This window comes from Canis lupus, chromosome 37, assembly GCF_003254725.2.
Source record: "Canis lupus dingo isolate Sandy chromosome 37, ASM325472v2, whole genome shotgun sequence".
Classification (NCBI taxonomy): domain Eukaryota; kingdom Metazoa; phylum Chordata; class Mammalia; order Carnivora; family Canidae; genus Canis; species Canis lupus.
Window position 1 is genome coordinate 16,804,863 of NC_064279.1, and position 24,882 is coordinate 16,829,744.

The 24,882-nt window shown below is 40.3% G+C and overlaps 1 protein-coding gene across 6 annotated transcripts; it reads right to left on the bottom strand.

Moving 5' to 3' along the window:
* Positions 1-60: 60 nt before the first annotated feature.
* C37H2orf80 (chromosome 37 C2orf80 homolog) lies at positions 61-24,882 on the bottom strand. Of its 6 annotated transcripts, XM_049106583.1 has the most exons (10): positions 24,759-24,882; positions 24,403-24,519; positions 22,110-22,240; positions 20,354-20,435; positions 18,116-18,198; positions 16,123-16,210; positions 15,502-15,573; positions 6,442-6,529; positions 6,026-6,138; positions 392-531 (listed from the first exon to the last, which is right to left on the bottom strand). In XM_049106583.1, the coding sequence occupies exons 3-10, from the start codon at positions 22,148-22,150 to the stop codon at positions 523-525; spliced, it is 576 nt and encodes a 191-aa protein (XP_048962540.1). In that variant the 5' UTR covers positions 22,151-22,240; positions 24,403-24,519; positions 24,759-24,882; the 3' UTR covers positions 392-522. The 6 variants fall into 6 exon arrangements, with proteins under 6 accessions (XP_025297684.1, XP_048962538.1, XP_048962537.1 ...); XM_025441899.3 differs by lacking the exon at positions 6,026-6,138 and having other exon boundaries at positions 61-531; XM_049106582.1 differs by lacking the exon at positions 22,110-22,240 and having other exon boundaries at positions 24,763-24,871.

Below are 24,882 nucleotides of genomic sequence, written 5' to 3' on the forward strand. Positions count from 1 at the left end.
ACTAGAACATTTTCTTTTTCCTAGTAGTTATGATATTTACTGAAAGAAAACCCACACTCATTTTTCCTTTAATGCTTTATGGAAATGATTTTAAATGTTTTCACGTGAGAACCTTGTAAGGACAATGAATGACAGGTTCATTTTATTTCAGATCGAAACTTGGGGAAACTGCCTCCTACTCCTCCACTCTGCAATATTCAGTGCTAAACATTTGTGAAATGTGCTGCAAAGCCAGTCTGCTCTGACATAGAAATACTACATATTCTCAAAATTCTCCAACCTGCGGTATTCCAGTTACAAGGAAGTAGCATAAGATATGCACTTTTTAAAAAACCACAATATAGCCATACAATAAGATTCTAAGAGGAGAAAGCCCAACATCCACAGTAACACTTCAATAAAATTTGCACCAAAAGCTAACTATAAAGAAAAATGTGCTGGCAAGAATTGCAGTGTTAGGATGATGTTTCTTTTCCTCTCCCAGAGACTTTATTATGAACTTCCAGGTGCAATTCCAAGTCTCTAAGTGACCTGCAAGATTAAAAAAAAAAAAGATTTTGGTGCACAGACATTAGCTTCAATCTACAGGAAGTTAAGGTCAAATATCAAATACTAAGTTACTGACAAAGATGGATTAAAATACATGTAGGGGGGCAGCCCCGGTGGCTCTGCGGTTTAGTGCCGCCTTCAGCCCAGGGCCTGATCCTAGAGACCCAGGATCGAGTCCCATGTCAGGCTCCCTGCATGGGAACTGCTTCTCCCTCTGCCTATGTCTCTGCGCCTCTCTCTCTGTCTCTCATGAATAAATAAATAAAACCTTTAAAAAATAAAATAAAATAAAATAAAATAAAATAAAATAAAATAAAATAAAATAAAATAAAATAAAATACATGTAGGTACAAAGGAACTTCCATGGAATTGTTCTGAGAGGTTTGGAAATGGTTATATTTCTCAACTAAATACAGTATATGATCCCACACTGAATCCTATACAGAAAGAAAAAAAGTGTTTAGAAAAGGACATTATTGGGTCAATTGACAAAATTGGTATATAGATGGTACATCAGGTAAAAGTATCAATATTAGATTTTATGAAGTTGATCATTATACTCAGGTTATTGGAGGAATGACTTTATTCTCAGGAAACACACTGAAGTATATAGGGGTATAGCAATATGGTGGTTATCACTCAGATGGGTCAGAAAAAAAATTGTATCTATTTACAGGGAGAAAGAGAGAACAAAAAGAGATGGAAGCAGGAAGAATAGTGATGCTAATAGAGCAAAATGCTAGCATTTGGTGAGTCTGAGTAAAAGGTATATGAGGGTTCTTTGTGCTATTCTTACAATGTTCTCCTAAGCTCAAAATTATTTCCAAATAGAAACATAAATAATAAAAGCTACACTTCTTTTAACTAACCTTACCCAAAGCAAATAATTTCCTTTTGCCCCTGAGCAGTTGTGTATTGGGCTTATATAGTATTATTTTAAAATGTTATATATTGCTTTGAATTTAAACTTGAGTTGCCCTCCCTCCATTGCCGATGGAGCGGTGTTGACGTCTCCGGCTATGATAGTGGAGCTAGTGATTTCTCTTTGACGCTCTATCCATTCTTACCTCATGTAGTTTGATGCACTGTTGTCCAGAGCACAGGTGTTAAAGATTGTATGTCTTTTCAGAGAATTGACCCCTTTATCATTATGTAATGCCTTTCTATATGCCTGATAATTTTCCTTACTTTGAAGTCAGCTCTGTCAGAAATTAGTATAGCTTTTTCTTGCTGTTGATTAGTGCTGGCATGATTTATTTTGTCCATTTACCTTTAATCTATATATGTCTTTATATTTGAAGTGAGTGTCTTGTAGATAGCATATAATCAGGTCTTGTTTTTTTTATTCACTCTGACAATTTTTCTTCTTCATAATTTTATGATGACATTTTTCATACAGAAAAGTTGAAATATTTAAACAATGAAGATACAATATGCCCACCACCTGGATTCTGTAGTTAACAGTTTGGATTTCTTTCTCTCTGCTTACATTTGCCCATCTGCTCCTGCATGCTGTCTACTTTATCCATTAGAGCTCTTAGCATATGAAATCATATTTGTTTCAAATTTCTGGTCTGAGAGTGCCAACATTCCTGCCATACCCATTTGTAATGCTTGCTCTGTCTCTTTAAATTATGTTATATGCATTTTAGTATACCTTGTAGTTCTTTCTTGATAGTGAGGCATGAGGTTCTGGGTAAAAGGAACGCCCTAAATAGGTCTTTAGTGACGTGGCTGGGGGGGTTGTGGGAGGAAGGGAGGATTTCTAGAGTCCTAGGATTAGATCTGTCTTTGGTGAACCTGTGCCTCTGGACTTTGAACCTCATAAATTGTTTCTCACTTTCCTCTCCTCCAGCTGGGACAGGATGAGAGCTGACTGGAGTGGGTATTTCCCTTCTTCTAGGTCAGTCAGGCTCTGATAAAACATCAACAGGTTAGGTTGTAGTTAACTAGTTGCTCTCTTGTATTTAAGAATGATTCTCCCCCACTCCCCACTCCTACCCCCGCTGCTCCCCAATATTTGCTTTGAGAACCCAGCAGAGCTCCTGCAGGTAAATCTCACAAAATTGTAGGTACGCTGCTATGACTGGGTACCCTTGGGGTTTTTAACTCTCTGAGTTGTCTGCCCTGAGGTTCCTGTGATTTGCCAGTTGCAGTAAAGGTTTCCTACTCCAGCACTGTATCTGCGGCAGCTTCCACTTGTGAGCCTTTGCTCTGGTAAGCCCTAACTCCCTATATTCGCCCGTGGTCTCTCCAACCTTGGGGACAGAGATTAGTTTGCCCTCTGACCTTCTCTGTCCTACAGATCCAAGAGGAGTTGTTGATTTCTCAGCCAGTTCAGCTTTTTACTTGTTAGGATGAGTGGCAGTTTGTAAATTCCTTGCTCACGGAACCGGAAACCAGAATCCCTCAAAGTGCCCCTTCTCTGTGTCTTGTTCTGATCCACAGTATTATGACTGTCAGGAGCGGTAGGAACAAGAGCATTTGTATTATTGCTAGCCATGGTCTTGGCTGTTCCACATATGTTGACTCATTTAGCCCTTGTAACAATCTTCTGAGACAGGTACTGTTATAATCCTTTCTTTAGAGATGAGACATGGAAACACAGAGAGATTCACTTAACGAATCATGCCAGTTATTAAATGAGAGAACCAAGAGTCAACTCTGGGCTGTGTGACTCCAGAATCCACACTCTTAATCACCATGGTTATCTGTTTTCTCGCTCTTTGGTTACATCCTGTCCATTCCAAATCCATTTCCTGGTAATGTGCTCAATATCGCCACTTTCCTAGGATATGGTGTTGCTCATATTCATTTTGACTAATAAGTGGGTTACTAATATCAATACAGTATAAAAGAAATCTTTAAAATGATTATCCAAAATGCCTGGATTGTTTAAAAATTTTCTCCCTTTCTTTTACTTTATGAAGCAATTCTGTGGCTGGAAATAAATAGAAAATTCTGAATGAGGCATTGTTTTATCTTGAGGTAGAAAAAGTTGTTCACCAGCTAAAAGACATGATATAATGTCCATAAAACATATGGATAAAGAAATGAAAAACTTCAAGCAATAAACTGTGAAAATATGTTTTCCACATATTTCTAAAAGGATTTGTTTATTTATTTTAGAGAGAGAGAGCAAGCGAGTGTGTGCAAGTGAGGGGAGGCCAGAGGGAGGGAATCTTCAGGAAGACTCCGTGCTGAGCATGGAGCTCCATCTCCTAACCTATGAGATCGTGACCTGAGCCGAAAGCAAGAGGTGGATGTTTAACTGAGCCACCCAGGCACCCCTTTTCATATGTTTAATAAAAATATTTCTTTCATTAATTTCTAACCAATCAGTCAGACACACATATATGCATTGATATGTACAACAAATATTTAAATATTACAAGAAATAGTAACAATGGTTATTTCTGAGGAGTGGGACAGGGGTATGGGGAAGGGGGAATTCTTTTGTTTTTCCATTTGTATTTTCTGTATAGTTTGAGATTTTTACTATAATCATGTATTACTATCACAAAGTTTAAGCTAATTTTAAAAGTACACTACTCAGAAGTTGGAAAAGATGCCCAAAGCACACAGATGATAAAGAATGAACAAAAATCATAGATGTGTTTTCTGCTGTTTGATTTTCAAGAAGAGGATGATATGGAAAGGATTCATCTCAAGATCCAGTCCTACTGCAAAATGGGCATTTATTCTTTGGACACTCCTGGGTTTAAAGGCATTAGTTAGCCTGTAGAAATGGCTGGTCCCTAGATATGAACCACTCAGTCAGTAAAGACAGAGCATAGTGGTTTGAGAGCACTCAGGAGTACGTATTGTCAATTCACTAATCAACGATAATTACTGAATAGCCCTGCTTACAAAGCACTTTATATACATGTGGGAAATAGGAAATAAAAGGTCTGTTTCCATCAGGAAGCCAACAATCTTCAATGGTTATGGAAGAAAATATACAGGAAATGAAATTATATTTTCAAAACACCGTATCAATAAGTCATCTTGAGGGCGAGATTTTTAGTACATAGGATGCATAGGAGTCTCAGGGGGTCTAAGAACTCCTGTTTCAGATATCTGGTTTTTTCATAATTAAGTTTCAAGTCTACATATCAGTGTGTGTGTGTGTGTGTGTGTGTGTGTGTGTTTGCCTGTGTGTTATTTCTGGAGTTCCTTTTTCCCCCCTGTTGTTTTTACTTTCTAAAACTTGCTATCTCCAAAATCCTATTATAACAACAACAACAACAACAACAACAACAACAACAACACTTCATCTTACTTCAAACAGTTCTTCAGTGACACAGGTATGATTCTAGAAAAGCTATGCCTTCAAATATCATTATAGCAAATATTTTTAAAAGAAAACTCAGGATAGTCAAGATTTCCCAATAGTGAGGTTGTCATGTTACTAGAATAACACTTATTAATACCCTGATGTGACCAAAGAATTCAGGCAGTTCCTAAAGCATTTGCTATGATAAGGTTACGTTTCTCACTGGTCGGTAGCTTGCCTCTAAAACCTGAATGCATCCGGGGCCTTCCGTGGTCCAGTCTATTCAGAGATTCACATTAAAACAATGCCCAGTACAGCAACCAAACTACATAATAAACATTTTAATTTTCACTCGTGTTTCTTGGAGCAAGCCCAATGGATAACCCAGTGGACCAAGTTTCAAGATTCCCTTTTCCCTTTCCTACCTTACAAACCTGTAGCTGGCCCACACCCTCTTGTTCAGCAAAGTCCTAAAATATCTCAGACAGCCAGCTGTACCCCTTTTCTGATTCTCTGCCCTCTTAGCTTTTATTATGTTGAGTAACTTGGTCTTCTGATGTTTTTAAAATTTCCTTTTCACTTTGCACATTAGAGAGCTCAGGACTGGAAGGGCAAAGAGGTCTCCTGCCTTTCTCCTTGTCTCCAGCCCTGTGCATCTCTGACCTTTCTCCGAATTCTGCAGCATAAATGTCCCAGGAACCAGATGGGCAGGGCAGGAGCAGCAGAAATGCAAAGCAGGCAAAGACAAAATTTCATTACTGAGAGAGGGACCAAGAAGAGAAAACTTTAGGACAGAGACATTAATATAAATCTCCTCGACACACTTACTTGAATCAAAGAATAATAGCTGATTAACTTGTGAATAGTATTTCTCAAGTGCTAAAAGATAATAATGGTTAGTATTTGTTTGGGATTTACTCTGTACCATGCACTAATCTAATCACTTAAAATGCATAATCCAAGTTATTTATCCCAACAACCTGGATAGTAGATACCCTTATTTTTCCTACCTTGTAGAGGAGGAAACTAAGGCATAGAGAGGTTATGTAGCCTCCCCGAAGTCACACAGCTATTAAGTGGTGGCTTTATTTAGACTCAGACCCACAGCATCTAACTCCAAAGGCTACACTTTTACAATATAAGTAAAGTACGCCCCAAAACTTGTTATGAGTTTGGTCCAATTTACATTTTTAGACCTACTTTGTTCTTTGGCTGGGTGTCCAAAGATACATTTTTTGATGATTTCCACGCTGTGGCATTTGCTTCGCTGCTGGTGGCAGTTTTATTTGTCGCTCCCCTTCTTAACTTGACACCTAGAGACACGTGTGGTTAACCGAATCCACATAAAAAAACTTTAAAATAAGTGAGTCCACCCACAGATTTAGATTCTTCCTTTCTAGAGTGCTTTGCTCCCATCACTAAAGGATCTGAGAAATACGACTTTCCTGATTTCTATAATGAAGGGAAATTAAGTCATGAATCCCTCTGGCTTGTTTTTTTCTTTATTCAACTGGACAGAGAAGTCTTATTACCATAATGACTTTGGTCTTGCTTTGTGGGTTTATTTCTTAGTTTTACTTAAATTTCCATAAGCAGGTGCAAGTAAAGAGTCTTACTCTGTTTGCGGGCGTATTCTGCTGCTTTGGGTGCTGTTAACATGGCGAAGGGATGCAAGGAGAGGCGGAAAGGTGAGGCTCGGGGAACCTGAAAGGAAAACAGTCCTATTTTTATTTTCTAATTTAAAAAAATATTGTATTTATTTATTCATGAGGAACACAGAGACATAGGCAGAGGGAGAAGTAGGCTCCCCGCAGGGAGCTGATGCAGGACTCCATCCCAGGACCCCAGGATCACTCCCTGAGCCAAAGGCAGATGCTCAACCACTGAGCCACCCAGGCGTCCCAGCAGTCCTGTTTTTAAAAGCTGCACACACTTTGTGCTGTTAGCACCTGCTAGTTATAACACCTGGTCTCTTGAACCAGCCCATGGTCCTCGGACAGCACCAACCATCCGTGGGTGACTCCTGTTTCGCATGGCACACCTGTTCATACACTCCCCTTTGCTCCCATTCCTGGTTGCCTTTGCCCAGGATGCCCTTTCACACACTGATGCTCTTCACATTGTTGCCTTTGACCTGGGATAACTATTTGCGCCTTTTCTGCCTAGAGGCTCCTACTTTCCCTTAGAGATGTAGCTCACATATCACCTTTTCTGAGATACTTGCCCCTTGCTTCCCCACCCCCGCTCTCCTGTGCTGGCACCCTGCACCCCACCTTATCTCAAGGCAGAATTGCTGACTCTACTGGTCTGGGAGCTCAAAGCATGTGCTCATGTAGGACAACCCCAGTGTGGGGTAGTTAGTTATAACCCACTGTCTGCTGCAATACACTGGAAACTTCTACAAGGTTAGAACTGTCTCTTCATTCATTCCTTCCTTTGACAAGTTTTCAGTGAGCACCTACTATGGGCCAGGCCCTGTGTCAGGAGCTATGGTTACTAAGAAAGACAAGGCTCCTGCCCTTCTGGAGCTGAGGAGGTGCAAACGATAGATGATTAAACATCCAGGGTAATCATACATTGTGATAAGTTTAATATATAAAACAAGATGATGTGCAAGCAAGTGACTGGACAGCCACCACTTCAGACAGATGGTCAGAGAAAGCCTCTAGAAAGAAGCAGTGCTTCAGCTGAGATTTCCAGAATGATTGACCACCAGCTAGGGGAAGAACAGGAGAGGAGTGCTCCAGGCAAAAGGAACAAGAAGGTATTCTTAGAATAACCTGCATTTCCAGACACAGAAAGCAAGCCAGTGTGGCTACAGCATAGCGAGAAAGGGGGAAATTATAGATGGGGCTGAGGAAGGAGGCAGGAGCCAGATCATCTGGGTCCTTGTTGGCCATGGTACGGAGCTGTACGTTTTCCCAGGACACAGTGGAAGCCATTGAAATATTTTTAAGCTGTAGTGTGACAAGGTCTGATATAGGTTTTAAAAAGATGACTCTGGCTGCTGTGTGGAGAATGGGTTGGATTGTGGAAGCAGGGAGCCCAGATAGCTAATTTGACTTTTTCTCTCCATTTCCCTAGGGAGTGCCTAGCACATAGTACACCTTCAAGTATCATTGACCAGTAGAACAACTACCATTCTAGTCCAGCAATAGTGGTTAAAAGCATGGACTTCAGTCAAACAGGCTGTATGAAAGTGCACAAGGTGTGTGACCTTGGGCATGTCACCTAATTCCTCTGTGCCTGTTTCTTCATGTGATAATAATAATACTGGCAATGACCTTATAGGGTTGTGGTAGGAAATAAAAATTTAGTATATGTAAAGTGCTTAGAATAGTGCTTGGCACACAGTACAATATATTGACTTTTAAATTAATGATAATAATTATTATTATTTATATTTGTCATCACCACCTCCCTCCCTGACTCATCTCTCTCTATTGTGTAGCATAACCCATGGCAACAACTTGGCCACCATTTTCTTTACAAGATCCTGCCTGGAAATAGCTAATCAAAGAATTAATTAAAAAACAACTCATTAGAGCCAGGAGGCCTGAAATAATTAATATCCCTCTGCAAGATCAATAATTTTCTGCTTTCTCACTGAGATTCAGGCTTTATATTTATAGAACTTATTTCTAAGGAACAAGATATGGTTATACAATTCTCTTTATGTATACATTTCAACAAATATGCTGTTTCATCAATAGGACACACTTACATGATGTATACCAAAAGACAAGAACAATATCCATTTTTAAATAATAAAATACCAATTTTTAGATTATGAGGTGGGTAGAAAAATTTCCACCCTATCATCCAAATTGATAATAGGTTCCCGCATAAATGGTATTCCTTCAAAATAAATAGAAATCTGTATTTCCACAATTTGAGTTTAAGATAATTGTGTGGTTTATATATAGGTGGGATGTTTTTGTTTTAAAGAAAGGTACTATAGTTATGTATTATTTTGCAATTTTCAACAAGAATGACAGACCAGAGAGCCAGGAAAAGCCTGTGTCCCTGACAACCCTGCGGAACTGTGCTACCGGCCCTGGTCTGCCCACCTCTGGCTCCTTCACGTGAGAAGTAGATGTGTTTTCATGATTACTATAGGTTTTTGGTTGTATTATACAGAAAACATGAGTTAAACAATAAATGAGGTTATGTTCTCTTTGTTGACAGAATAGTTTATAGCTATCTGGGCAGGGACCCTTCAAATTTGATCTCAGCTTTCTATTTAAATGCCTAAAGTATTTATAGAGGGGAGTGCCTGGGTGACTCAGTGGTTGAGCGTCTGCCTTTGGATCAGGTCATGATCCTGAGGTCCTGGGATCAAGTCCTGCATCAGGTTCCCTGCAGGGAGCCTGCTTCTCCCTCTGTGTATGTCTCTACATCTTTTTGTGTCTTTCATGAATAAATAAATAAAATCTTAAAAATATATGTATATAGAGTTTATTTCCTATCTACATTGTAAAGAATTAAACATAAGCATAAAGGATGGTCTCCCACTTCAAGAAGTAGATAATCTATTCAGAAACATGGCCCTAATATGCAGAAGGTGATGAAAGGGGGCTTTGTATTAGTTTGGGGGCAATTTTGGCTATGGGAGCAGCCCTTCAGAATAATGTATACGAAGTCCAAGAAAAAGAGAACTGGCTTACATGTCGTTCTCCATGCATTTGAAGATTCAAGACTGATGCTTTTCATGCTCTAGTTCCTTATCCACTGGGGAAGATAGAACCTGATAATTTTAAAAAGTCACTTCCAGCTCAGATATTCCTAAGTCCCGATAATCTGATGGCTCATGCAAGCAGTTCCTACAGCTTCCTGTGTAGTTCATATGTGAAATTATTTTCAAAGTAGGATGAAATTCAAGTCCTAAACCTAGAGTTGATCCTACAATCTTTTTTTTTTTTACTTTAGAGCTATTTACTAAGGTCATCGTTGTATCAGTATAGAAGTATTATTACAATTATTTCTTGATTCATATTCTTATGAGGTGCCAAATTGTGTCCAAAGCACATTCAACAAAAATTTCTTCTAACTGGAAGTGGGAAGAGAAGAAGATGGAGGTTTGTCATATAGGAATGTGCACAAGAAAGGCCCTGGATACATCAAGGGATGAAGAGTATAGATTTTTTTAAATTTGAGACAGAGAGAGTGAATGAGTATGAGCGGGGTGGGTAGCAGAGGGAGAGGGAGAATCAGGTTCTCTGCTGAGCAGACAGCCAGATGCAAGGCTCAATCCCAGGACCTGGGATCATGACCTGAACCTAAAGCAGACACCTAACCAACTGAGCCACCCAGGCGCCCCAAGGGATGCAGAGTATAGATAGTAATCATCTGCCTTTCAGCCTTGAGGACTAATTTACTAAAATGTCATTTGGTTTCACTGAGACAGAAGGTGTAGAATTTCTGATTCTAAATGTCAAAACAATTGAACGTATGCTCACAACAATCATATTTCTCCAAAATAAAATTAGGGCGCATCGTCTGGAAAGACAGTTTGTACTGTCCAAGATGCTTTTCAAATGAGGTTGGGATCATGCAACATCATAGTTTCTAAATGTTTTAATGTTTGTGAAGATAAAGGGCACATTTCAAATAGGAAGAGTACTGGAAAATCTAGGACTTGACTGATTGTATTTCTAAAAATTGAGGCTCTGTGTAAATTAAAAGAAAGAAAGAAAAATGACCCAACCAAAAAAAAAAAAAAAATGGACGGAAGATTTTTAGCAGGCACTTCACAGAAGAAGAACATAGAAATAGTTATTCATTGGTAATCAGAGGAATATGAATTTAAACCACTTAACAGCCACTTAACAGACTGACAAACTTAAAAAGCCTGAAAATAGCAAGTTTTGGTGGCAACCAGATAACCTCACTGCAGGTAGAAGTGTACATTGGTACGACCATCTTAGAAAACAGTTTGGCTTTATGGAGAGCTGGAGATGCACAAACCGATGAGGTGGTGGGGTCACACCTAGACATAGGCCATACAGAAATCCTGTCACTGTACACAAAGAGAGATGTAGAGAAATCATCCAAATGTCTAAAATAGAAGAATATGTAAATAAATTGTGGCGTACTCCTACAGCGGAATATTATGGGCAGTAAACAGTGTGTAATATCAGAGATGAATTTCTGCAACATAATGTTGAATGAAAAAAGAAAGCCATAGAATAAAACATCTGCTTCATTTGTAAAGACTGCTTTTTTATATTACTTCTATCAAGTTCAAAGAACATGCAAAACTAAACAGTACGTTGATGAGACATGCATATGCGGTAAAATTAGAGAGAAAGACAAGAAAATGATAAACGCTTGATTCTAGATAGTGGAAACAGAGAGTAACAGGAAGGGTAGGGGCTGGAGAGGATGCAAGGGGAGCTTCCAAACTCTTGATACCGTTCCATTTCATCCACTTGGTGGATTTGTTGTTTGATTGGCTTTTATACTTTAAACTTATATTGTAAGTATTCATTTGGACATAATGGATATTGAAAGCATAGTTTTCCACCTCTCATCATAAAGATCTGCCAATATCGAACTTTTGTGTAAACCCAATGGATCCTTCTCCTTATCACGAAAATGCTTTTTCATTTCTGGGTCAGCATCTTTCAAGAAGAGAAAACACTCGGCAGATTATTGTGGTAAGTGCCTGGAGGCTAGGGCTGCAGAAGGATGTGAGGGGAAGACGAGCCTGCTGCAGGGAGGCCAGGCTGCTGTCAAAGGACTTCTGTGGATGAGAGGCAGGAGTGTGGGTGGGTTTGGAAATAATAACACTAATGTTGAAGGTCCGCCACCCCATACCAGCATCATGCACCTGATGTGTATGTGTATGGAATCAGGGAAGTTAAATAACTTCTCCAACGCCACACAGCTAGCAAGTGGCAGAGCTGGAACTGGACACCAGTCTGTTTGCCCCTGAAGAGTGTGCTTTGGACTTGAGGTGGAGTTAAATGATGGTTGGTCAGACTTTGGGGTGTGGCTGCAGGAAGAGAGAGGGTAAGTAGAGGTTCTGGTGTTCTCTAGTCACCTCTCCTTGTCTTTCTCTTCTCTTTGCTTGTCTTTCCTTCCTCTTTCTCTGACAAATGGAACTGAAGAATATTTTTATTGCCTGCTTGCTTTGTTGAAAGCAGATTTATGCTTCTTTTTCTTCAGTTTAAAATTGAGCAGGCTATTTTATATTTATCTGAAGCTGGTTGTTAGTAACAGTCATTTGTGTGAGACCCTTAGTTGATTTTTTTTCCCTATAGGTCCAACATCCTCAGCAGAAAAATGGCTCCCTGTCATCAAATAAGAGCTCCCTATCAGCAGTAGAACTTGAGGATAATAGACTTGGTGAACAACACTGAGCCCATGATGCCTTTCAGTCACCAGGTGGCAGCAAATACTCCTGAAGAAAGCCATTAAGCCAATGCACAGCCCATATAAAATTGTGCAGCCAATTTTAGTTGTGAGAACTTCTACATAATCTGATTAGTATTCTACAGGGCTTTACGCTCTTGCTTGGACAGGATTTTAGCTGTTGCTTAGGAGACATTTTATCCAAAGGAATCAAAGTTTATTCATATACATGCAGCAATTAGAGAAGAATCTTTGTCAATAACTTCTTTTGAACAACCCTATCTCCCAGTTAAAACAATTTTTTGAAATTATGTTAAACCTCGAAAGACTGTTTTAAAATAGCTCTTACAATTTAATATTCGAAATGCTACATTTCCATTGAGAGGTTCTATCAATTTCTGATTTAAGATGTGAAGGAGGTCCCAGAGTTGAGCTGATATATAGCCACAATAGAGAGGCCTGGGCTGGTATTCTTGAAGTAGGGGGGAGCTTGTGAGGTCCACAAGGGTAGATGAGCCTTACATTCTCGTATTTGTAGCTCAAATGGTATCATACCCTATGTGATCATTTGGTGTCTAAAATAGGCAAAGTTTATATTATGTTGATAATATATATGATGCTTGATGAACTATTTAATTATGTAGAGCAGTGGTTCTCAACCAGCTGTGGTTTTGCTTCTTAAGGGACATTTGGCAAAGTGGAGAGACATTTTTGGTTGTCACATTGGGGGGAAGCTATTGGCATCTAAAGGGCCAGCAATGCTGCTAAATATCCCATAATGTACAGGACAGCCCCCAGCTCCACCCCTACACAAACAACAAAGAATGATCGGAAATGAAGTGTTGAAAAACCTTGATTTATAGAAATATAGAAGAAATCATATACCCAAATCCCAAGTACCAGAACCTTAACTATAGTTATTGTGTTGAGGTTACCATGTGCCAACCACTAAGGGCTCTACTGGTACTAATTCATGTCATTTCCCACAGCAGTCCCTTTTTCTGGTTCCAATTTTTTTTTTTAAGATTTTATTTATTTATTCATGAGAGGCACACACACAGAGAGGCAGAGACACAGGCAGAGGGAGAAGCAGGCCCCATGCAAGGAGCCCAATGCAGGACCCGATCCCGGGACTCCAGGATCACACCCTGAGCCAACGAAGGCAGGCACCAAACCACTGAGCCACCCAGGGATCCTCTGGTTCCAATTTTTATGATGAAATCGAGAGTGATGGAACTTAGAAGGATTCTTCTGCTTGCAGTTGGCTCTAACCCAGGCAATCTGGCTTCAGAATCCTCATACTGAACCCCTACCCAAGCTGCCTTCCAGTTACAAACCTATAAATGAGCTGAGAGTCATATCCTATAACAATATACAAATGCAGGTGTTTGAAGGAATGACCCCTCCATGTTAGTATTTTCTATGGCCCTTTTGAGCTGGTCATTATGTAGTCTATGTACACATCTGGGCTTTTTAGTTTGAGTCACTGACTGTGAGAACAAGACTGTGCATAACCAAACAGGGAATGTGCTGAATAAAATCTATTTACTGAATAAGTGAAAGACAGGATGGATAGGCAGCAATTGGCCTGCCCACCTCTAAATAGCATGGCTTCCTATTCCAGCCCTTTAAAATGAAGCTGGCTAGTTGCTTACAAAGGCCGGAGTTACTTGGACACCTGTGTTTGCAAACTTTCTTGATTGATAACCGAACCAAGACTGGAAGCATTCATAGGGCCATCCTCTCCAGGATGTGATTTTCCATATTTGCCCTTTGACCATGTGAGTGGAGGTCAACCAGTCAGTGCATGATGCCTACCCTAGCCATCCCCAGGCACCAGAAGATGTGGAAAAATACAATGGCTGAGCCCTAGGGGGCTGGGCTGGATAGTTATGTGTATATGTTAGGAGGGTTGGGGAAAGGGGCAGCCTGGAAGGGGGAAAACTGCTGAAAAAAACAGCAGAAATTAAGCACTATGGTTTGCTTGGCTCTTTAAGGAACCAAAAGAGCTGGGATATCTTTAAAAGCACAGAATAGCTTGGTCTCTGAGGAGCCACCTGCGGTGGCTTATATGTCAACCAAGGTAGAATGTCAGCTCCAACATAAGGTACAAGACCTACGAGAAAAGTAATCTTGTCTGACTTGTTCACCATCAAATCCTTTGCACCTATAACTATATTGAATGAATGAATGAGGTTTAAACTAGGGTGATCAGAAGAAAGGTGCTGATGTCCTCTGTGACCAAGGGGCTTTGAGTTTCAGGACTAGAGCCAGCTTACATATGGATTAAAAGTGACGAGGCACTCGGATTCAAAGTTTCAACACTTTTTAGTAAATGCTTGACTCTTCAGCTGGACCTGGTGGGCTCTTGATTTTATGAGACCCCACTGTTTGCTGTATGGTCTACAGGTAAAAGAACAAGATGGCTATGGCCATTTCTGTGGCCATAGCCCTGCCTCTGCCCTGGCCTTCCTGCCAAGTTGTGGTGGGAATCAAAAGTGACAGTGTGAGCAGAAGGTTGGGTTATTAGGGTATGGACTCTCTCTCTTTCCTCTCTGCCTCCCTCCCACTGCACACCCCTCCAGCTCTATCCCCTTTTCCCTTTTCTAGAGGTATCTAAAGTAAAATAGATCACTAGTTCACCTCTAAATACTATCTTATATTTAATGTTTACTAAATGTTCGTATGTAAGTAGCAAAAACTGAACTGGCTATAAGGTTAATTCAGAATATTAAAAAATTTTTTTAGATCAGTATATGAAAACTCAAAGAAGGAAAGGGACCTAGGGCTCCATAGAAGTGGTGTCAGAAGTGGTGTCACTGGACTTCTGAGAGTTGTTGCTTCTACTGTTGTAATGTAAAGGACTCTCATGGGAAGAGGAGTGGCAGCAGCAAACTACAGAATTTATCAGGAGATTGAACCTTGCAGAGCTTGTCCTAGTTCTAAATGTCCTGGTACATCGTGCAAGAGGAGCACTTGGACTTGCCAAACCTACATTACAAAATGTGGAAGTGAGAAAGTCTGCTTACCAGAAACAGAGGCAGAATCTAGACTCTAAGCCTGGTGCTCTATTTGCTGCCTCTACTCAGCCTTGTGCAAAATACGTTTGTGATTACGAACAGCCCTCACATAAGCAAATCATTTTACAAAGATTTATTATCTAACTAAGATATGGCTACATCTGGTTTTGTACATTTTGATGAAAAAAAAAAAAACCCTGTTGTTTCATGCAGTTGAAAATGTTAAAAACACATTATAAATATATAAAATAAATTCTCTCTAAAAATCTCTTTTATTAGATAGTTTCAGATCACTCCTACCTTAGTAGCCCTAGAATTGGTAGAAGAATCAGCTCCGTATATTTTAAAGACTTCCTCAATTGGGATACTGTTCTGTTAAAAAAACAACAGCACCAACAAATGCATTATCATATCATGGCTTTTCTTATATTACAAAGCAAAGAAATCATAGCTCTGGTGTGTCTAGAATCATGCTTGGATACCATGGGCACTAAACAAATAACTTCTGAATAAATGGATAAATCAGAATCTCAGTATTACTATGTATGTCTTTCATTCTTGTGTGTTTGTTTTTGCCTCTTTTTTTTTTTTTTAAGATTTTATTTATTTATTTATGAGAGACACAGAGAGAGGCAGACACAGGCAGAGGGAGAAGCAGGCTCCATGCGGGGAACCCGATGCAGGACTTGATCCCGGGACTCCAGGATCACGCCCTGGGCTAAAGGCAGATGCTCAACTGCTGAGCCACCCAGGCGTCCCTCAAGGACTTTTCAATATCTTTAAAACTGAAACATTTAGTATTAGTAAATCCTAAGCATTTAGAAAGATCAGTTGAAAAATAAAATAAATATGCATTAATATCAAAATGCACATAATAAATATGAAATCTCCATATATGCAAATAGTGTTCTTTTTCCTTACCATTAAGATTCCAGCGTAAGATGATAAAATCATTGCTTCTCTTTCTTTTCGGTTTGGATATACAGGTCTGTCATGAAATGGCATTTTCCTAAGGGAGATAATGAATAAATAACAATGGAAGGCTTATTTTTTTCTTTTTGACACCTAGTAAGCTTATAATAGTAATCCATAATTAATCTCCAATGGCCATGTGTTATGCACTTATTTACAAAATTGAGGTGGCTAATCTGCCATCAATATAGTACACACTTTGAATTTGCAATCTTGCAACAATGGTGATGAATTTGCCTTCCATGTTTTCACCACTGCCAAACACTGGCCACTATGGTGGACAATTATGGTTTTGCCAATCTGTATCCTCTTCCCCTTCTGTGGCAGAACTCTCCCCTTCTTGCTGGGGTAACCGCATCACCCACTGTAAGCCTATCTGCTTCTAGGGAAGCCAAGGACATCCCTAGATTCCAAGGGTAGAAAACACACTGTGGACTAAGCTAAGTCAGAGTATTCCAATCCCCCACCCTCCATCTCTGGATAAATCAGGGGCTGAGGCATGATTGAGACACAATTCTGTGATATTTTTCTTAAACCTACTTTCCTGCGGACTGAATATTGTGACAAAATGGACTGAATGAAGAATAAGGTTCACCGTTGAGTGGCTTAGTCTGTTAAGGATCAGACTCTCGATTTCAGCTCAGGTCATGATCTCAGGCTCCTGTGATCGAGTCCTGAGATGGAGCCCTGCCTTGGGCTCTGTGTTGAGTGTGGAGCTTGCTTGGGGTTCTCTCCCTCTCTCTCTCCCTCTGCTCCTCCCCACCACTCAGGCTCTCTTTTTCTCTCTCAGAAAAAAAAGAAAGAAAGAAGGAAAAAGAAAGAAAGAAAGAAAGAAAGAAAGAAAGAAAGAAAGAAGAAAGAAAGAAAGAAAGAAAGAAAGAAAAAGAAAAAGAAAAAGAAAAAGAAAGAGAAAGGAAGGAAGGAAGGAAAGAAGAAGAAGAATGTCTACCCAGAGGAAAGAGTCCAGAAGTAAATCTTGATGACATAATTTGAGTTTTAAATTAATCCATGCCTAATGTAGACCCATTCCTGGACTTTTCAAATAGAGTCAATAAATTCCTACTCTCCTCCCCTTTTGAGAGGGGAGTGCTTAAGTCTGTTCAAGCTAGATTTTCTGCTTATTACAACTAAACCTTAACTGATATAGCTATCCAGGACAAGGTATGTGTTCTAAGGCAATGGAACAGAAAAAATAACTGGCCTCTTGAGTAAGCTATTAAGTCCTGGCCTCATTAGTTCCTTATTCTTACCAACTGAGTGAGTCTGCCTGGCACACATGGAAATGCCAATAATCCTGGAAAGGATTCAAGAAGCTGTAGTTCAAATAGCTCAGCTCAGGTATATGTCTAGTTAAATGCTTAAGAGATTGTGTTTGATAGTCCTTAGAAAACAACCATAGCCCTTACCCACAGAATTGACCATTTTTTAAAAAAATTTGTTTATTTGAGAGAGAGAGAGTGAGAAAGAGAACACAGAGGGAGAGGGAAAGGGAGAAGGAGAGGGAGAGGGAGAGAGAGAGGGAGACTTCCTGCTGAGAGGGAGCCCAACTTAGGGTTGGATCCCAAGACCCTGAGATCATGAACTAAGCCAATGGCAGATGTTTAACTGACTGAGCCACTCAGGTGCCCCAAGAATTGACCATTTAAAAAATCACAGCACATGCAAAATAAAGCACAGTTATATTTCTAAGATACAACATTATGTGTGAGAAAGATCATCTGACAGAAATCAGTCAGAAGAGATACAAAATATGTAAACATGCATATGTTGACAACTATGGGGTCTCTTTAGGTATCTAGCAGGCAAAGGATACTCACCCTGCAGCATTTTCGAACAGAGTGCCTCGTGGTGGAAGATGCCAGAGAGAAGCTTTCTCTATCACTACTCATAGTCATACATTTTTAAAAAAAAGAAGGAAAAAAAAGAAACTATTTCAACTCACACTTTCTCCCACTCCAGCCAAGTTAAGTCTTCTGAGTGATCCAGCCATTGCAAAGCAACATTGATGGCCAAGTCATAGTGTGCCTGGAAGCGGGAAGCACAGACAGCAAAGGGATGGGCTTAGACATTGGCTGGAGCACCCCCGGACCCAATGACTATGGCATTGCTAAGCCTATTCTACTATTTTATGATGTCTACAATGGAGGGGGGGGACCATCTACTATGTCCAGTAACCTGATGCTCAGACAGAGATCTGAGATTTATTTAGAAATCTTCAGTGATTACATTTACTTCTCACTAGGGCCATTTTTAAATTTTTGATTCATGGTGACAGGAAAAGAAAGGATAAATTCTTGGAAGGAAACTAGGAATCAGGGAATCTAGGTTCAAATCTAGATATTGTCAACAACTCACAATATATCCTTGAGTAAGCCGCTGATGTCCTCAGGACTTCAGTACCCCCAAGTTTTAAAATAGTAGAAGGAGAAGGTGGGGGAAGAGGGCCACAGAGAACGATTTTGAATTCTGTGAGCAGAACATCAGAAATGTGCTCTCAGGGGGATCTTGGGAGGCTTCCAAGAGGAGGCCCTGGTGGATCTCGGGCTTGAAGAATGAGAACTTCTCTAGGTGTAGAAGGACATCCTGGGTGGCAGGGCCAGTATGAACAAAGGACTGGAGGTAGACCCGATAAGAGTCTTGTATACAGTAAAAAGTTGAGGACCAATTTGAATGTTCACTTCTATCCTATTGATCATCTTTCTGGTAATATCTAAGCATATTCACCTTGTCCCTATCAAAATATTCCTTCTCTCCTCTCTATCCCCACCTCCGGAAAAGGGAAGGTTGGTTTTGTCTTGGTGGTATTAGATGGGTTCTAAGGTTCTAACATTGTCTAAAAATGTACAGTTGACCCTTGAACGCCCAGGGGTTAGAAGCACCAATGCCTGCAGTCTCAAATCCTCTATAACTTTTGACTCCCCCCAAACTTAACTACTAATAGTCTGCTGTTCACTGGAAGACTTGCTGATAACATACACAGTTAACACATATTTTATATATTACATTTATATACTATATATATTATAGATTACATTCTTATAATAAAGTAAGCTAGAAAAAAGAAAATGTTATTAAGAAAATCGTAAGAGAAAAAATATTTACAGTACTGTAGTATATTTATTAAAAAAAAAAAAAGATTCCATGTATAAGTGGACCCGTGTTGTTCATGTTGTTCGAGGGTCAACTGTACTTATTTCTTTCATCAACTAAACCAAACTAGAAAACCCAACAACAACAACAAAAAAACAAAAAAAAAAAACAAAAAAAAGAACAGTGATCAGTGGTTGAAACCTAATCCAAAGGTTGGTGCTTGGGCCAGCAGCCTTGGCATCTCCAGTTGCTTATCACAAATGCAAATTCCCAACCCCACCCAAACCTCACAAATCAAAAGGGCCTTGCATTAAGATCTCATTAAAGCTCGAGAAGCACTTATTTAATCGATTTAATTTCTCCATTGAACATGTGCACAGAGAAGTACTTTTAGAACGCCAAGGCTGAACTGCTTATTCAGCTCCGGAAAGTCAGGCAGGGAGTGGAGAGGGGTGAGGGGAGGGGTGGGGGGAAGGGTGGGGGGAGGGGTGGGGAAGGGTGGGGGGAGAGGTAGGGAAGGGGAGGAGCAGAGAGAGAGGCTTTCTTCCTTCTTAGTGCAAGAGGAGGAAACAGGTTAGCATAAAAAAGCTGAGGGTTGACTAATTTATTTGAATTAGATCTTTACATAATTTTTTAATTTCTGTGAAGGGAAGTTTCATTACACATCAGGAATCTGAGTTCCAGCATAAATAATGATGAAGGATTTTAGGATTATTCAATCCTTTGGTTTTCTCCATGAATGCAAATGGTAAAAAACAAAACATTATTATATTCGAGAACTACATACTTCATTTTGTCAAAAAGTTTTCAACATCATGTATATAACATTTAACCTTGCACTCATTTGCTTTTTTGTCTTTTCAAGGAGAGAAATAGCAAAAGTCTCATGACTTTTATATTCTCATTCTTTTTTGCTTTCCGTGTAATGAGTTGAAAAGACCATGTGGAGGGACCTAGGATGAGAAGAGGAGGAAAAGGACATTTGGGGAGCATCACGATTAGCCTTGTTCACGATCTACATTAGATCCTTGTTCTGTCCCCTGAACACAAATAACACAAATGTGACTTGCATTGGCATGCCTTTCTTTACCATATCATCTAGAAAGGTGAGTTGCCTTCTTCCTTTTGGGTCAAATTCATTTTCCCGAAGTCTGATGCCAATATAATCTCCCCTTAAAAGCAAGAGAGCAGCATTGAGCCATTGGGAATGAGAGGGGAGCTCCGTCTGCAGAAGAACATTCTTCCCAACCCTCCCTCCTCCACCAAAAGACAAAGCCACTGGTGGCTCTGGTAGCTCAACTAATACTCATTTTGATTTAAGTAGCAATTCTGCAATGATATAGATTTAAAGCGTCTAACCACTGTGAACTTCAATCACATTTATATAAAAATAAAACTCATGTAGTTGGAACAGAATTGATGGGAAAGCGGAGAGGAGAGGGGCCTGACAACTTCCCACACGCAGAGGAGATCTTTCGAAACCAAAAGGATGGAGACCTGCTGTTTAAAACAAAGATTCCCTTGCTGCCTGCATTAAACTCAGTCAGAACGTCCAAAGTTGAAAAGTTCCAGCCCTGTGATGTTCTGTATGGATGTATTCTCTTGCCCTAAGGCCTTTTTCCCCATTAGAAGGCAAAGGAGGAATTATGCATAAAACCCAGGAATTCCTGTGGGAACCTTTCCCAGCTGCCCTGGGAGAAGAGAAAGGGGGCTACCCCCCCCCCCCCCCCCCCCCCCCCCCCCCGGGGAAGTCAGGAGAAAGGAAGGATAAAGGGACATGAACTCAGTTCCATTTTTAAGGTTCATACCGTGCACTTGGGGCAAGTTCCTGCCAGGGCAGTGGGGGCCGGGAGGGGTAAGTTTGTGTCTGGTTTCCAAAAGTTTTCTGAGTCTATTAAGCTAAAATTAATAAAAATTCTCAAGTTTTGCTCTCTAATTCCAAGGTACTCTATCTAGAGTAGCCTAAATCTTATTCTTTGGATATAAAATTAAATCAGTTTTGAAATTCCAGTTCTACATGGAGAATTGACATTTCTGATAACAAATTTTTTTTTTACTATGTTGGCCTCCAAGCACATACATGTAAGTAAATATGTATAAAGTCATACATATTTTCTTCCAATACTTTTTAAGGACTTGTTAAAAAACAATTACTACAGTAGGCGGGAGAAAGGACATCTGATGAGGACTGTGAGAAGGTCTTTGATAAAAAGATGTTATTGTCATGCCTATAATGTATATGAAGTAGAATGGCCTTTTCCCCCCTTTTGATGTGGTCTGTGTTTTTCACCAACCTCTTAATAAAGTCATAGAAAAGCTACCGGGGGAGAAAATTTTTTTTCCAGGGGAAAATTTTTTTTTTTTTTTTTTTTTTTAAGTTCAGATGTCAAGAAAAAGGAGATGAATTATTTAGTCAATAAGACTGACAATAATAGAGGCAGAGGCTGCAATTAAAATGCCGGGCCCTTGGGTACATCTTGCAGAAATCTCTTCTATATCTTCCACCAGCAGGGCCCTTTTAAAGGTGCATCCTGAGCAGTACAGGCAATCTGGGCTGGGGGCTCAGCTGTTGGGCCCTAGAATGGGGGTGCCTCTGACACACACGATCCTGGCAGAAACGTCCTCTCAGGAGACTACATCCTCCTTTGCACCACATGTGAGGCCTCTCAGGCAGGAGGCAGAGACTAGCTCATCTGGCTTTCTGCTTTACTGCAGGAATAGATATTCTTCCTCAGATTTTTAACGCCCTCCCCCCACCCCACCTGCCAATATCCAGACCACCTATGACCTGCAACCCACCAGAAGCCCAGTGTAACAAACAAAAGTTTATTCTCAATCATACTTACAGGAGCTTTTTCATTTCCTTCTTTAGGAGCTTTCTTTCCATGATTCAAAGCTTGTCCAGCTGGGCAGGTAGCTGTAGCTTACACTGTACCTGATATCCTTGGGGAAGACCCAGCCTCTCTGAGCCTACAGGCTACAGCAGCAAATCAGAGAGAATTGGAATTGGGATGCTATCACTCCAAATACCAGTCATGGAGTCCTAGGCTCTGGAAGGGATCCCGAAGTGTGCAGAGCTCAGACCTCTTATCCAGCAAGTTCCAGGTCAGAATTAAACTGGCTGGGGGTGAGGAATGGGAGGGCAGTGCATTCATTGTACCTTGAGTTTGTCTGATAACCTTTTATTTTTTCTAAGTTTCCCAATATTCATCACTTACTTATCCTTGCAATAAGCTAGCAAGTAAAACAGTCCTGGCTTAGGTAATAGTAGATGAGATTATTTGCCAAGAAGCATCAAAAGTGTTGTGATCTGAATCTGGGTTCTGTGCACATTCAACATAGTGACTCTCAGTGAATCCACCTTGGTACAATGGCTCATAATGGGATTTTCTATAGAATCCATGTACGACTTTCTATGGCCAAGGGTCCTGGAAAGAACATATCACCATGGCAAATATGAAGCCATATCCTCAGTTCTTACCCCCACACTGAGCCAGAAATTCAAGTTTAGATAAGGAGGTCAAAAAGGGTTTGAAGTCACAGAAATGCGATGCCCAGAGAGAGGTAGAAGCAGGATATCAACTATGTCTGCGATGTTTTATTCTTAAACAAGATCAAAAGCAAATTGTGATGGTTCATTTTTATGTGTCAACTTGGTTAGACCGCTGTGCCAAAATATTTGGTCAAAAATTGTGCTAGGTGTTTCTGAGAAGGTGTTTTTTGGATGAGATTAACATTTAAGTCAGTGAACTTTGAGTAGAGCAGATTACTGTCCGTTATGTGAGTGGCCTTCATCCAATCAGTTGAAGGCTTGAATAGTAGAAAGATCGACTTTTCCCAAGCACCAAGGAATTCTGCTGGAGAACCCTATCATGGGTCTCCAGCCTGCCAGCCTACTACCCCTTCAGATTTTGGACCGGCCAAGCCACCGCAGTCACGTGGGCCAATTCTTTAAATCTCTCTCTGTTCATGTATACACATATATACATATATTTTCGGTGTCTCTGGAGAACCCTGACTAATAGACAAATGTATATTTAAAAAGTTAACATTTGTTGAATCTGGGAAAATAAATTCACAGATGTTCATTATCTTAACTTCTGTATTTTTGAAATTGTGCCTGTGTTTTTAAATCATTACTTTAAGTATGGTTGGAATAAATAAAACTTTGGAAACTTTTGGGAAAAAATTGCAGTCTATATTTGATTCAGCTCACCAACAAGAAGCAAAGAGAAAATAGGATATCATTAATTTAAATGAATTCTTCACCAGACCAATTTAATTATTTTGGACTATTCTTGCTGCCACTGCATCTGCTTCTGTCTTGGACGGGATGTGGAAAAGATGAAGACGAAAGGTGGGGGGCAAAGTAGGAGCATTCCATAGGGAATGAATGAACTCCATAGATAGTAATATAGTTCTCTACGGGAGAGTCAATTGGGAGAGAATACTGCAAGCCAGAGAGGGGAACTTGTGGCCTAGAAGGAAAAGCACTGAGCCGGGGAGGCCAGATGCCGGGATGTGGTGTCCACTCCACCACTGATTGGTGTGGTGGTGGCCAAGCCTCTTGACTCTTCTGCACCCCAGTTTCGGGTCTTATCTAAAAAATGATGAACCTGGCTGATGTCGCCAAGAACACCTTTTGCCCTAGCACTTGAAACTTGATAAAGGCTAGCACTTCTACTTCACTGAGTCAAAAGAGCACTTATTGGTAGAACATTTGCTTTATCTCAATTCCATGACAAGGGGGTGGGTGGGCTCCCTTAGCTTTGATGCCTTTTTAAAAGCAAAAGACGTAGCATTGGCTTTAACCCATTCTTGTTTGTAATTCTGAGCCAACTCTTTGATTTTCAGACTTACAGGTTATAAAATATGTGTGTCTTGGATGCTGTGACAGCTTCCTCTTAGACTGCCCTCCCCAACCGTCATTCAATGTGGCATAATATACAAAGGTTAAAATCTTAAAAGTATGAGCATGTCCCAACCCCAGGAGGTCCAAAGACCCAGTAAGCCTATCAGTTAGCTGTGTCACCTTGGATAAGTGAATCTGTCTCTCTGTGTTTCTGTGTCTCCTCTTCTGTAAAACAATCAGTGGAATGAGTCGAGGTGTCCCTTCTAGCTGTAGAGTTCGTGACTTACATGCTTTGAGGAGCTGGGCCTGGTTGAAAGGGGGCCGTTTGCATAGACTACGTAGTTTCAATTTGAATTCAGCCACTCTTCTGTCTATAGAGCTTTCACAAAAAAACAAGACTCTGGCTGGAAATACACACAAAAGAGTTAATAGAAAGATGTCAGCTGTCTCAGACATTAGCTGTTTCATAGAAATGAACCCCACAGAAGTCTCAGCTTTACTCTGTAAGAACATCATGCCCTGAATATCTGCACGCTCCATGCAGATCCCCTCTCTGCACTCCTACATCCATGATACAAAACTCTCAGATTGTGTTCTATTAGGTGTCCAGCCCTTAACAAATTCCCCTTTCAGAATCTCTCACCAACCAGAGACCGATTCCGGTGCTTTTGTCCTCTCCCTGCTTCTGGAGGTGTGTGCCGGAGCACCGAACATCATGGGCTTGGGCTGGTGCTCACAGACATCAGGAAAACACATGCTTCTTTTTT

Bases quoted from the DNA above. Each gene is read 5' to 3' on its own strand.
- C37H2orf80 (XM_049106581.1), bottom strand. From the start codon at position 24,446: ATGCAAACGGCCCCCTTTCAACCAGGCCCAGCTCCTCAAAGCAT. The intron at 15,574-16,122 runs GTAAGGAAAAAG...TTTTTTTAACAG, and splicing joins CTTACGCTGGAATCTTAATG to AACAGTATCCCAATTGAGGA. The intron at 532-6,441 runs GTAAGACTCTTT...TTAATCTTGCAG, and splicing joins AGAATACGCCCGCAAACAGA to GTCACTTAGAGACTTGGAAT.